The sequence below is a fragment of the Lissotriton helveticus genome, chromosome 8, assembly GCF_964261635.1.
Source record: "Lissotriton helveticus chromosome 8, aLisHel1.1, whole genome shotgun sequence".
NCBI lineage: Eukaryota > Metazoa > Chordata > Amphibia > Caudata > Salamandridae > Lissotriton > Lissotriton helveticus.
The window spans coordinates 1,498,283,152-1,498,297,641 of record NC_136069.1 but is presented as its reverse complement, the minus strand read 5'-3'; the positions used below and the strand labels follow the sequence as shown (position 1 = coordinate 1,498,297,641).

The following is a 14,490-nucleotide window of genomic DNA, read 5'->3' as shown; positions in this document are numbered from 1 at the left end:
TGGTCAGTGTCTTGACCAAACAACATTAATTAGGTTTTGTCTGCATAAAACCAAATCTCTATACCAAAGGGCCTTACAGCCTTTGCCAATGGGGCTACATAGATGTTAAAAAGCATAGGGTTTGAAGAGGATACCTTAGACATCCCGCGGGTAATACTTGCTATCCTGGATTTGAAAGGGGAATAGACACTCCTTGGGATCTACCATCCCAAAAATCTTTCAACCTACCCAAGGCCAGTGAATGCACCCCAATGTCATAAAGTCTATTGATCAGCCCTGCATGTGACACCGTATCTAACACAGCGGAGAGATCAAGCAATATAAGTACCACTGATTTCTAGTGTCCAAACTGTTCCAAATACAGTTGGTGTCAGCAAGAAGAGCCGTCTCAATGCTATAGGCTGCCCTGAAACCTTACTGGGAAGGATCCAGTATATAGTTGAGCTCAAGATATCTGCAGAGTTGTTTATTGATCAAAGTCTCAAACTCTTTAATGGGGAACGACAACAGTGAGATTGGCAGAAAGTTAGAGAGAATGGGAGGATCAACCATCAGGGCAGTGTTTGTGCGTTTTCTTGACCTGCTCGGTTTGAAACAAGTTTACCTTGTTTATAGTTGCTTTCGACCATGTACAGCACCGATGCAGGTGCCTATGCATGACACCCGTTATTCAAACCTCCAGACAGTTAGGTGGTCAGGTAATTTACAGAAGTGCAGGGGACAAGTTGCCATGTGTTTCAATCCTCCAAAACGTTTGCTCGCATTCAAGGCCAAGTACAAACTGCTGGCCTCAAGGCTTTGGCTCAACCTTTTGATAGTGGCAAAATTTGATTGCGCCACCACCTCTGCTTCTGCATTAGCACAAGTACCTACGGAACACTTCACACAGTTAAACAAGTTATTTTGTACTGCCCCATGCAGACACTCCCCGGGGTCTGATGAGCACAATGTATTATATCGCACACTCAGTTCTTAGTGCGCAGATCTCAGAAGATGAGCCAAAAAGGTGCACCATTAGGTTGTTCCCACCACTCACACACATGTAGCAGGTAGCATTGTACAATCTGTGGGCAGCGTCACAGTTCCTCCTCCACCCAGTGCTGCATTTTAGCCAGGAGACCTGCAACATCAGGATCAGTCCGATTGCAGGATAGATCTAAATTTTAAGCCGTTAATGTCCTCAGCAGCTTGGTAATGGGTCCTGGGAGTTCGGATGTGCCTGTCTGGCACGGCTGATGGGTCATGCAGGTAGCCTCAGGCTCTCCAGCAGCCCCTGTTGCTGCCAGGCCTCCGAGGCCGGCCTGCATATGTGGGAATACTACATAACTAATACAGGACAAAATGATAAAGAGGCAAGTTTGTTTGATCTTGCAGATCATAAAGTAGGGAGTTTCACAGCTTCGCCGTGGCTAACAAATGTAAATCAATTTCCTTAAGGGACAGTTCCTGTTTTGGGAACTGCTAGCAAAAAGATGGTTTAGATGAACACAATGAACAAGTAGGATGATACAATTTATGTATTAAAGAGGCCTGGCTTCTGTTATTCATCACACTGCTGACAGTAGTCAGTGCCTTGATAATGATTGAAGAACCACCTAAATGTAGGCGTAGGATGTTGCACTTTGAAAAGAGTGTCACCAGGTACAGGTCTATGTCTTTTCAGGACTTATCTATTTACTGGTGGTTAAGAACAAGGTGTGGGCTAATAGTCCATCAGTGTGTCCATCAGGGCTTCATTAAAAGGGAGAGCCTGTCTGTAAAAGTGTTTCCTGGATGTCATTTGCATACAGGCAGTGATTAATTTGTAAATAAATGAGTTCTGGTGCCCAAAGCTCTGCTCAGTAGCCTGGGGCCGGAGCAATTAAATCTTAGTGCACCGAATACCAAAGCTGCGTAGCCTTCAATTCACCTCAGCTCTCTTTAATGCACTACCAGACACTCCCCCTTAAGCTCAGTCTTGCAGGTTCCTGCTTCCTCCCCTTGTGACGTTTTTCCATCTTTTTCTTCCTTAGTCTTTCCTCTTTGTATGTTTTTCGTTCTCTTGTTATTTGTAAATGTCTCATGTAAAAAAAAAAAAAAAAACAACCGCCAGTCCCAAAAACAAGAGCCGGCGGCCCCCACTAACAATCACCGGCTCAAGTTAGGCTCTGCATACATGTATAAGCGAAGCCCTGCTTGATGGAGTCGGCTGCATGCGGCTGTATACATAGATTGATAGCGAAAGAGATAAAATTAGATTGCTGCCGAACACCACAACTCAAAATTATGTCTTTGGTTGAGAAGGATAGTATGAACAACCTAACAAACCTATGGGTCTACCATCTGAGAATTTAATCAGGAATGCATATTATATCTCAGCAACACATTGGTATGCTGAAGGGAAATCAGAGACAAGGATTCTGACTCATGGCGTCATACAGAAGATGGTTAACCCTGTGTTAGCAAAGTGAAAAACTATATTCGGATTCCCATCAATATCATGTGTGATCAATATTATCATATGGTCCTCCGTCCTAGGTCTTGTGTCTCTAGATCACCGAGACAGCTATAGTACCCTCCACGGACTTATAGTTCACATGTACCAACATTTGGACAACCATAAGAATCTGATCTGACGGGTAAGTGCAGTGCAAAAACAGAAAAGTGCGTGAAATTTAAAATAGGATAGAGAATCTCATATATAATTTTTATTCAGCCAAGATCCCTTCCTAACTAAAAACCAAGAACAGCGCAAAACATTACTACTGCAGTTTAACAAATATCTGCATAGGGGCCAACATGTTTCAGCCTTAACGGGAAATTGACCCTAGGCTTTCTTCAGGGCCTCTGTTCTTATATCTAATGCGACTGCAAAACTAGTGTTGGTGAATAAACTCAATTAAAAGGAAATATTGCTGTAATACATTATTAACAGTAAAGGATATAAATCTCCATAAACTGTAAACTTCACTCCTTCGGCACCTGGTACCTCTGTTGGACCTGTAGCGGAAGAAGCAAAATAAATACACAAAACACGGAAAAACCACCTGTAAGTCAAGGATCATTCCTTCACTCAATTGCTTTTATTATATGTCTGACTTAAGTACATATAACCACTCACCCAGTGTGCCCGGGGAAGAGACCTCACCTCGTACTGGACCTGGCTCAGGCGTAGTGAGACCCCGCTCTGAAAAGCAAAAGGACACTGGCACTAATCATGGGTTGCAGGACTCATTAGTCCTGTATGATCCCACTTATTACATATACCAGTGTGTATACCTCGCTTGTCAAGCAAACTCTGTGCTACTTAGATCCTGCTCTCTGGGACCTCACCCTACCCCTCACATCAAATACTCCTCTCATTGTCAAAAACTTAGTAAATCAAGGAGATAGCCAGTAAACCTACAATAGGCACACAAAGTGGTGTGTCTCTGTCAATCTATTCCATCAACTAAGTGTGCTATACTGGCTTCAAAAGTATAGTTAGTAAAGGCCTTATGTGGCTCCTTACCTGTCCGGCGTTGCCTCTGGCCGTGGCTGAGACAGGGGGAGGCAAGGAACCCTCCTGTGACACTCCTTATCATTGGTCACAGGGTGGCCTATCCACCAATCCGGAATGATTAATTGGCGGTCGAACAAATGATTGTATCTCTAATATATTCTATTTCTAGAGCCGTGTCTCTAGTTCCATCTTGTTGTCATAGTACTCTGATCCTCACTGTGTGCGTAATTTTTTCAAAAGATCGAAAAACTTCTCAGTGGTAAACCTCGATCGCGTGATCTCGCGATATGTCTTTGGACTACAAAATGACGTCATGGCGTCAAAATTTGTAGTTTTATTATCCGTTATACTTAATTATGTTGTCTTCGCTAATCCTGTAAAGATGTAGTGTGTCTTATGGGCCATTCAATGTCCACGAGACTGCCGCTTACGAGTTAACAAAAACGGTCAAAAACACAAAGTCGGTGCCTGCCGGTGGAAATCTAGTAGTATCGCGAGACGTGTGCCACTAGACTTGTCAGAACTACAAGATGACGTCACCACGTCTATTCATGTAGTTCATTCTTCTTTGAAACCCAATCATATCGCCAGGCTTGGTTAGAGGCCCGCGTTCTCAAAAATATCATGACAACAGAAATACAGTACATTCCCCACTCAGAGGACCCGGTGCCTCATACAGATGGAAATTTGAAGTTTGAAGTTCTTGCACTAATCACATACAGTTCTGATAGTGTCAGTGGGCAAATTACCTAGTGTGGTCACTTTTAACTGAGTGTGGGTGTAATCCCTAATTTCACTTAAGGCTTAGCCAGGGTATGTCATCATTAAGCCCCCGTGTATCGGTACATAATTTAAAAACCCATTTTTGTTCCTTCCTAAAAAGAAAATTAGCTACGTCTGTGACATATGATGGTATGAAGGGTTTTTCAAGTACGGTCCATGTAAAGTCTGTTTCTCCATGTTTTTTTACCAGGAAATGTCGTGTCAACTTGGAGACATTCTTCTTACATCAAAATGTGCTTTTGTGCTCTAGCATGCGAGTCCTCACTTTCCTGGTCGTCATCCCAATGTATTTCTCATTACAGGGGCATGTGATTTGATAGATTAGGTTCTCACTATTACAGTTGGTAAATTGCCCCAATTCCCATGGTCTCGTGGTGCCGATGTCAATACTGGTGGTACTACACGTGAGGGCACACATCGAGCAAGTGCCACACGGGTGATGCCCTGTAATCGCAGGTAGGTCCCAAAGGGTCCCTAACTGTCTCTTTGTTTGTTCTCGTGGACGAGTGTGCACTAGACAATCTCTCAAACTACTAGCTCTTTTAAACGCAAAGAGCGGATACTCTATCTTCTCTCTACCACTATTGAGTATCCGCCAATGTCGTCTTATGATCTTCTGCACACTGTTGGACTTTGTATTGAAGGTGCTGACCAGGGTTAACGACCAGGAAAGTGAGGACTCGCATGCTAGAGCACAAAAGCACATTTCGATGTAAGAAGAATGTCTCCAAGTTGACACGACACGACACGACATTTCCTGGTAAAAAACCATGAAGAAACAGACTTTACATGGACCGTACTTGAAAAACCCTTCATATCATCATATGTCACAGACGTAGCTAATTTTCTTTTTAAGAAGGAACAAAAATGGGTTTTTAAATTATGTACCGATACACAGGGGCTTAATGATGACATACCCTGGCTAAGCCTTAAGTGAAAATAGGGATTACACCCACACTCAGTTAAAAGTGACCACACTAGGTAATTTGCCCACTGACACTATCAGAACTGTATGTGATTAGTGCAAGAACTTCAAACTTCAAATTTCCATCTGTATGAGGCACTGGGTCCTCTGAGTGGGGAATGTACTGTATTTCTGTTATCATGATATTTTTGAGAACGCGTGCCTCTAACCAAGCCTGGCGATATGATTGGGTCTCGAAGAATGAACTACATGAATAGACGTGGTGACGTCATCTTGTAGTTCAGACAAGTCTAGTGGCACACGTCTCGCGATACTACTAGATTTCCACCGGCAGGCACCGACTTTGTGTTTTTGACCGTTTTTGTTAACTCGTAAGCGGCAGTCTCGTGGACATTGAATGGCCCATAAGACACACTACATCTTTACAGGATTAGCGAAGACAACATAATTAAGTATAACGGATAATAAAACTACAAATTTTGACGCCATGATGTCATTTTGTAGTCCAAAGACATATCGCGAGATCACGCGATCGAGGTTTACCACTGAGAAGTTTTTCGATCTTTTGAAAACATTACGCACACAGTGAGGATCAGAGTACTATGACAACAAGATGGAACTAGAGACACGGCTCTAGAAATAGAATATATTAGAGATACAATCATTTGTTCGACCGCCAATTAATCATTCCGGATTGGTGGATAGGCCCCCCTGTGACCAATGATAAGGAGTGTCACAGGAGGGTTCCTTGCCTCCCCCCTGTCTCAGCCACGGCCAGAGGCAACGCCGGACAGGTAAGGAGCCACATAAGGCCTTTACTAACTATACTTTTGAAGCCAGTATAGCACACTTAGTTGATGGAATAGATTGACAGAGACACACCACTTTGTGTGCTTATTGTAGGTTTACTGGCTATCTCCTTGATTTACTAAGTTTTTGACAATGAGAGGAGTATTTGATGTGAGGGGTAGGGTGAGGTCCCAGAGAGCAGGATCTAAGAAGCACAGAGTTTGCTTGAAAAGCGAGGTATACACACTGGTATATGTAATAAGTGGGATCATACAGGACTAATGAGTCCTGCAACCCATGATTAGTGCCAGTGTCCTTTTGCTTTTCAGAGCGGGGTCTCACTACGCCTGAGCCAGGTCCAGGACGAGATGAGGTCTCTTCCCCGGGCACACTGGGTGAGTGGTTATATGTACTTAAGTCAGACATATAATAAAGGCAATTGAGTGAAGGAATGATCCTTGACTTACAGGTGGTTTTTCCGTGTTTTGTGTATTTATTTTGCTTCTTCCGCTACAGGTCCAACAGAGGTACCAGGTGCCGAAGGAGTGAAGTTTACAGTTTATGGAGATTTATATCCTTTACTGTTAATAATGTATTACAGCAATATTTCCTTTTAATTGAGTTTTTTCACCAACACTAGTTTTGCAGTCGCATTAGATATAAGAACAGAGGCCCTGAAGAAAGCCTAGGGTCCATTTCCCGTTAAGGCTGAAACATGTTGGCCCCTATGCAGATATTTGTTAAACTGCAGTAGTAATGCTTTGCGCTGTTCTTGGTTTTTAGTTAGGAAGGGATCTTGGCTGAATAAAAATTATATATGAGATTCTCTATCCTATTTTAAATTTCACGCACTTTTCTGTTTTTGCACTGCACTTACCCGTCAGATCAGATTCTTATGGTTGTCCAAATGTTGGTACATGTGAACTATAAGTCCGTGGAGGGTACTATAGCTGTCTCTGTGATCTAGAGACACAAGACCTAGGACGGAGGACCATATGATAATATTGATCACACATGATATTGATGGGAATCCGAATATAGTTTTCACTTTGCTAACACAGGGTTAACCATCTTCTGTATGACGCCATGAGTCAGAATCCTTGTCTCTGATTTCCCTTCAGCATACCAATGTGTTGCTGAGATATAATATGCATTCCTGATTAAATTCTCAGATGATAGACCCATAGGTTTGTTAGGTTGTTCATATATTAGTACAGGGGGATATAACCTATGCAGGTCTTTAAATGTCCCTCAGGCCCTCCCTAATTTGTGTGTTATATATGAGAAGGATAGTAACCTACTGCCTAAGTTCTACCACACATAAAGAATTTTACCAATTTAAGGACCATATCAGGAAAGCAAAGGTTTGTAGGATTTTTAAGTAGGATTTTGTGGTTGGTGGCGGTGAAGGTTGTTGACAGATCGAACAGAATCAGAGACCGACACCACCATGGTCCGCAAGTCTCCTGAGAACATCAGGAACCTAATGAACCTTTGACTGAGTGCTGTGCCCTCTTCAAACCCCTGCCTCAAAGTGCCAAAAGGCCGTGTTCGTCTGGAAATATCTTCAACTGGCCAAAAGCCAGTTTCTCCAGTAGCTTACCTAGAGAGAGCAGCAGGAAGATCTGACGGAAATTATTCAGATCATGAGGATTTAAGGAAGCCTCCTTTTAAAATGACTTCAATACTTAAGGAAAGATTCCGTGGGATAAACAGTTGTTAAAAGATTTGGAGAAGTTAATGTTTACAAACCGGGAGGAGCATTTTTATTAATCTGTCCAGACATAAAGTGCCATAGCAGTGCATACATTGATGATCTTATTGGTGAAGAAAGCTGACATATATATGCAGAGTTTTTGGGAAGAATGTAGCCTTGTCTAGGTTGTTTTGGGTGACAGCACTTAAGAAGTGATATGGGAGTTCCTTAGCATGATTAGGAGTTCATTTACTGTGATTTTTGGTTTCTTACATCTACAATAATATGAGGAAGCCAAGACTGTAAATGTGGATCTAAGATCACAGAAAAGTTTACCCTCTTCCAGCTCTGCAGAGTACCAATTTTTTCTTTTGGTTCCACAACTAGGAACAGGTTTTTGCTCCCAGAAACAAAGAGCCTCGTCCAAAACTGTGAATAAGACATATGGTGCATACATGAAGCAGAGCATCTGGGTTTATGCAGGTGCTCATTCTATTTTGTCAGATTGTGGGCCTTTTCTAACGCCGGAGGTATCTTGAGGTGCCACTTCAAGATAAAGGTGTTTCCACTTTTTGGTAGACACTTCTAACCCCAGATTCCTCACCTAATGAATACCTCCATGCGCCAGACTGGATCTGAACCTTTTTTTCAGCATTGCTCCCCTGTGCCAGCAGGAGACAGTCCTGCCGTGCATCAACTTTGTATCACCCTTGAAGCGACACCGGGGCCACATTTGTGCATCACCCCTCAGTTCTAACATCAACTCTTTCTTTCTGCGTCTCTGGTTGCAAATCCAGAGCTTGCTTCTTCAATATTTTCTCATCTTTCTGACTAACATTGCACACGGGTGCATGTCCCCTCTGAAGACTACAAGGTTAAAATATTTTAGTGACTGTGTAAGCAAATATCTGTGGCAGATCCCCACTAGTTATGCCTCTCATGCCCAGGGTCTTTGCACAACTCCAAGTCCTGCAGAGACTGTGCCTGAATTAATCTAAGTCGACCCAGGACTGCAAAGCTAAAGTCTACGGAGGTAAAAACTGTTGGAAGGCGCATATGGGTCAGTCCAGGTCAAAATACTGGAAGTGAACCTCTTTCCATCCTCGAACCCCTTCCCTCAAAATTTTCTCTTTACACTCCAAGTTGCCAGGTAAGTCTAAGTCGAAATTAAAATGCAAGAAGACGAAGCATGACCCTCGTCTTATCACTCCTGTTCAGAAAAGGACGTGAAAATAGCCCCCGATCTTGTTCTCGAACCCCTACCTAGGAACCAGTTCCCCAGCTGATACCAATGCATCCAGAATTCCGAGGTCCATTGGCGACACCCCTACAAGTAGAGGTTTCTAAAGAAGCAATGTTTTGTACCTTCAGCACCCTTTGGGCTCCCTGTGGCCCGTTTCCCGACCAAGTGATTTATCGGCACCTCTAGATCCCACTGCAGAGCATGTGGCATATTCAGGGCCAATGTTCAACTTGATTTTAAACTCAATGCAATGATTCATACTGGTCCTTGCCACGTCGACTCTGGCACTGACTCTACTGACCCCAGAGAAATAGCCTATTGTGTTTTCAGACTCTGAAGCAAACCCGACATGACCTTGACCAAAGTCGCACTGTCCGCAACTTTTTGCGCAGCCGGTTCACCCTCATTCTGACTTAGACATAACACTGGCATTGCCTCATGTGCTGCATATTCCTTTTACCTCAAACTCACAACACAGTTAACACTGATACTGAAGACCTTGGTTATGATGCATCTTGTTATTATGATGACACATTTTTGTATGGACTGTCAGGATGCTAGTGGACTAGACACCTGCCTGGACACAAGATTGTCTCTCAACGTAGCCCTTTCACAGAGGGATCACCTTTATTTGCTGTGGTAATCCGACTGTCTGCAAAGGTTTTAGGCCTGCAACTTCCATTCATTGAAGTTAAGACTAGTATCCTTACGGAGGTCCTCCAACCTGAACAGCTTTCTACAGAACTGCTTCTACATTTTGAAACTCTGATGGACACACTAATGGTTATTTGGGCCAAGCCTTGTTCTGGCCCACCAGAAAATAGACAAGCCGCCAGAAGGGTGGTGGATGGTGAACTAACAGACAGAGCTTGCAGCTCACTCATGTAATGAGCTGAAGTTATCTATATTTGGAAGACTGTTTGGAGAGTCAGTTGATGCAAAGGACAACCATTTATTAGCTCAAAAGCACATAGATAAAACATTGAGAACAAATTTAAGGATTTACTGTGGAGCTACAAAATGTTTATGTGGCTACATATGGACCAGAGCTTTAAGAAAATGCATCACAACAGTTGCTTTAGAGAAAGACATTTGGTCTGGGAAATGCAAAAAGGGCTGACAAATAATCTTTAACACTGCCCTCTGCAATGACTTGCTGGGCTAAAGACTGCACATAAACCAAAACATCCAACAACTTTGCCTGTAATGGGACTGGAATTACTCCTGGTCACAAATTTATCCCAGCCTCCTGAGTAAACTGTTTTTAAAGAAGGATGCCTGGCTGCTGCAATTTCCAGGAATGGAGGTGTAGATTGTGCATACCGGAGTACAATATCCTGCCCTTCTGTCGACAGAAGATCGTCCTGAATCGGCAGCCGGAACCGAGGACAGATGCTCATGTCCAGAAGTTCTAGGTAGCACACTGTCCAGCCCAATCCGAAGTCCCCAGGATAACTTGGGCTTGGTTGTGTCTGATCCTCTTCAGATCTCTGGGCAGGAGAGGTAGGGTGAGAAACCATACTAGAGCCTTGTGCTCCAATCTAGGCAGAATGGCTCTCAGAGGGAGAGCCTTCTTGGGAATTCCAGCACATAGAAGTGCTGACACTGTGTTCTTGGCAGTGGAGATAGGTCGAGCCGGGATTCTCCCCTACGCCAGCTCAGGGTGTAGCTGCCATACATGATCCAATAGGTGTTGCCAGCTGAGTTTAACCGCCTGGCATTCAAAGATTTTGCCAGGTGGTCTACGACAAGCGAGAGTACTTGTTGGACCAGACATGTCTCCTTTATGATGTGAGTACTAGGGCCAATGTGAGTGGAACAACTTATATTCTCTCAGGACTCTGTGGACAAATTTTGACCATAAGTGCATTTGCTGGGCAAAATGATCATTGCAATCCATGCACCACCATTTTCCTAGATAAACTGATGCTATGGACTAGAGCAGCATTCCTGTCAAAGATCCATAACACCAATTTATTCTGGCACCTTTTCGTGTCAGATAATCCATCACCCTTCTGGCTTTCTTTACTCCACCTCACCTCTAAAAAGAGGGGGACAGGCTCCGTCACTTGGACCCCAAGAAAGCTTTGAGTTTTTACATTGATCGCACCAATGGCCATCGGGTGGATGATCAGGTCTTAGTTGGGTTTGCTGTGATGAAGAAAAGTAAGGCAGTACAGAAAAGGGCCATGTCAAGGTGAATAGTCTTCTGTATAAAAATATGCTACGTATTGGCCAAGAATCTACCCCTGGAGGGGCTAAGGGATCATTTGCGAAGGCTGCCACCACTGCGTTGGCACATGGAGTTCCTGTTCTGAACATCTGCCAGGTGGCAACATGGGTGTCAGTCCATATGTTCCAAAGCACTATAGCCAGGTCTAGCGTGAAGGGCGCTTTTCCGATTCAGTTCTCTAGGACTTTCTGTTATGAGACCATCCACAGACCCACCACATTGGGTGGAACTGCTTTTGTATCTATGCACAAGGTGCGGAATCTGCAGTTCGAATTATCCATTGGAAGAATAAGTTACTTACTAGCGCTCTTTCCGTGGATATACCTATCTAACTCTGGATTCCTTACTAAACTCCCACATCCCCATTATGTGGAATGGACTGTTTTCACCTTCGATAAAAGATCCTAATTTAGAGATCTGCACACTGTCATACCTGATCATTTAGTAAGCTTCAACGACGTGTACAGACTCAAGAAAGTAACTGATGCTAGCGCTCTGGGGTGGCACATATATGTGGTACTTCCATCACTTCCGGGCGGTTTCAAGTCAATGCTGAGCCACATAACGCCACCTGCTGGCACACAGGACCAATGCTGATCAAACTCTCCAGATCCAGTCTGACGCGTGAGGGTATTCACAAGGTGAAGAATCTGCACTTAAATACCCACCAGAAGAAATAGAACTTGTTCTATGAGATGGAGGATGAGTAAGATATTTAGAATGTATATCTCATATTGGAATACTTTTGCTAGTTATAAACATTGTAATAACATGTTACTATTTAGCAAATGTAATGGTACTCTATTTACCTACTTCAGAAGGATGAAAGACTGAATCGGCCATGCCTGGGTTTAAACTCATGCCATTTAAATCACTGCATATCTCATGGATGAAAGACTGATGCAGACCTGCTGTCATCTAAACTCGGGATCTGCAGATCACTGCACACCTCAGCGACAACCATTTGCCCATTTTGTACAGATGAATGCTTCTCTTTAAGTAGATGAGTCGAAGATGCAATAGATAGAAATAAAGAGGTCTACACCACCGACTAAATGTGCTCCAGAACCTTGACCCTCTGACATCCTCAGATCCTCCCCCCGCCACCCCCCCTTTCCGAGGAAGCAAGCATACACTGGCAAAGCCGGACTGGGAGCTTAAAACAGCAGTGGCAAAAATGAAACATTCAGCCCCCATGTGCAGACACACTAGTGCGCCTCAGGACCAGTGCAACTCTATCAAGGAGGTCTCCTGGAGGTCGAAACGGCCTCCAAGTGTCAAAGCCGGCTTCCTGGGGCTCCAGCCTCCCGGGGGATTGCCCGCTTGCCCGGCGGCCAGTCCGCTCATGGACGCGGACACATTAATCCAGGCTTATCCAGTGTTCTTCCAGGAATTTCAGAGCAATGCCAGGTTTCATAATATCCATTTGCTTTGTGACTCATGCTCATTTAGGATAATCGCATGCCAGTTTATCTCAGATGGAAACCCTGGAAGCACGACAGAGCTGCTGCCTTTGGAGGCTGACCTTGGACATCAATGGGACGACCAAATGGCTGAAAATGTTAGTTTGACTTGTCATTCTGTAATGTTCTCATGTCTTTGTAGGAGCTGATTAAGTCATACCCTATGTATATATTATTTTAGTCTGTTCTTTAAAAACCGATTTCTTGCACAGTCATTACAACGAATAAAAAGTAAGCATATCAAAGCGTTCATAAATATAAAAAACAATCCATACACAACAATGTTCGAATAGTCATCATCGATTTTAGATTTTATGCAAAAACCTTCCATATTCACAGCCTTTGCTGTGGTGTGGATGCATTTATGGGAGTCGATATGTATCTGACAAATCTGCAAAGCAAAGAAGCTCCTTTCAATAATATGGAGTGAGAAGGTGGACAGCTATAGCCTCCTTTTTTCACAGAAAGCTTTCTTACTGCAATAATATAATATATTTATATTATAATGAACTCGTTTAATTTTGGGGTGGAGAAATCATTTGGAAATGTTTGTGAATAGGCACGAAGTTACAACCCTGCTTGTATTTACTAATGGTCGCCCCTGCCTGTCATATCCCTACCTAAAATGGTGACAGATCCTTATGTTTGCGTGATTTCTACCACAGTGGCGAAAGGGGAAAAACAAATTCAAAAACGGCTCCAACTATCGCATATTGGTGCCAAAGGGACCGAGGAGTTAATTAAAATAAAAGATTGGACCTTTTAACAGAAATTGGTACTTGTTTTTGGCCAACCAGATTAGGACACTTGCAAGTTGCTTGAATGTTTACTGTTGAAACTTTGTGGTCGGTTTTCATGAGGGCATATCCTTGGCTATATTGACACCTGCTAGTGTTCGTTGCATTCACGTGACCGCACCACGTTACGTGAATGCCGTGCCGGACGGCCCGCAGCAGCTGAGCCATTGATAAAGAATGCTCATTGCTACAGCCAGGGCAGCACCAGATCGGCGATTTCGGTCCCGCTTGTCTCTTCCTCTGCACCAACAGTGGTGTCAAGGGGACTCCACAAATGCGTGACGTTGCATTTTAGTGCGGTGATGTGGACCACTGCGCTAAAATGCGTTAATATCACACCTGATGCGTGTTACTTGACAAGTCTGTCAGTGCCAAAATACCCACCCGGGTGAGAGTGCACTTAAGAAATCTCCACAACATTTTGATTTTCCAACCTTTATGCACACAGTACTTTCTGATGCGTAAACATAGAAAAAGTACACACAGTCATGTTAAACTAATGCTTTTAACATTCTCTCAATTGTAGGAAAGTGTTTGCATATGGATCCGTCTTCATAGGAATCAACAGCTCCTTTGCTGGTCTGATCGGAAACAGCTTCTTCAGACGCATCCTGAATGTCACTCAGGCTCGCTTTACATCTAGTTTGCCAATGGCCGTTCTTCCTTTTTTGACAACAGTAATAGTTTATAATGGAGCTGTAACCACGCCATTGCTTTCAGGTAAGTCTCTGCAGATTGTGTGAGTTACTTTAATCACGTGTGTTAATGTTTGTTAGGCTTTGCAGCCAACATTTATTTTTATTTATTTTTTTAGCCACTTTAGAAAGTTTAGTGTGGGCTTTGACTCAATGACTTTCATATAATCACAGTACTCACCTCTGCTAGGCAGCAATTCTATTGTTATATTTTATTGTAGTTGTCATATACATAAGTGATGTAAAATGTGTCTATAATTTAACTATAACTTTGAGTTTAACATTTTGACTGCTAGGGCATCCCCCACTTGCCCATCCACTGTACCTCCACCCACCCAGCATCACCCCCATCCGCCTCCCGGTGTGTGTGTGTGGGGGGGGGGGG

At 43.4% G+C, this 14,490-nt stretch overlaps 1 protein-coding gene across 2 annotated transcripts in view; it reads left to right on the top strand.

Annotated features, from left to right (window-relative positions):
* The window catches only part of LOC144773447 (transmembrane protein 126A-like), a 53,548-nt gene that overhangs the window by 27,682 nt on the left and 11,376 nt on the right, over positions 1 to 14,490 (top strand). For both annotated transcript variants that reach the window (XM_078658477.1, XM_078658476.1), the window contains exon 3: positions 13,937 to 14,130. In XM_078658477.1, coding sequence (XP_078514603.1) covers positions 13,937 to 14,130 — 194 coding nt within the window. The remainder of the gene's footprint in view (positions 1 to 13,936; positions 14,131 to 14,490) is intronic.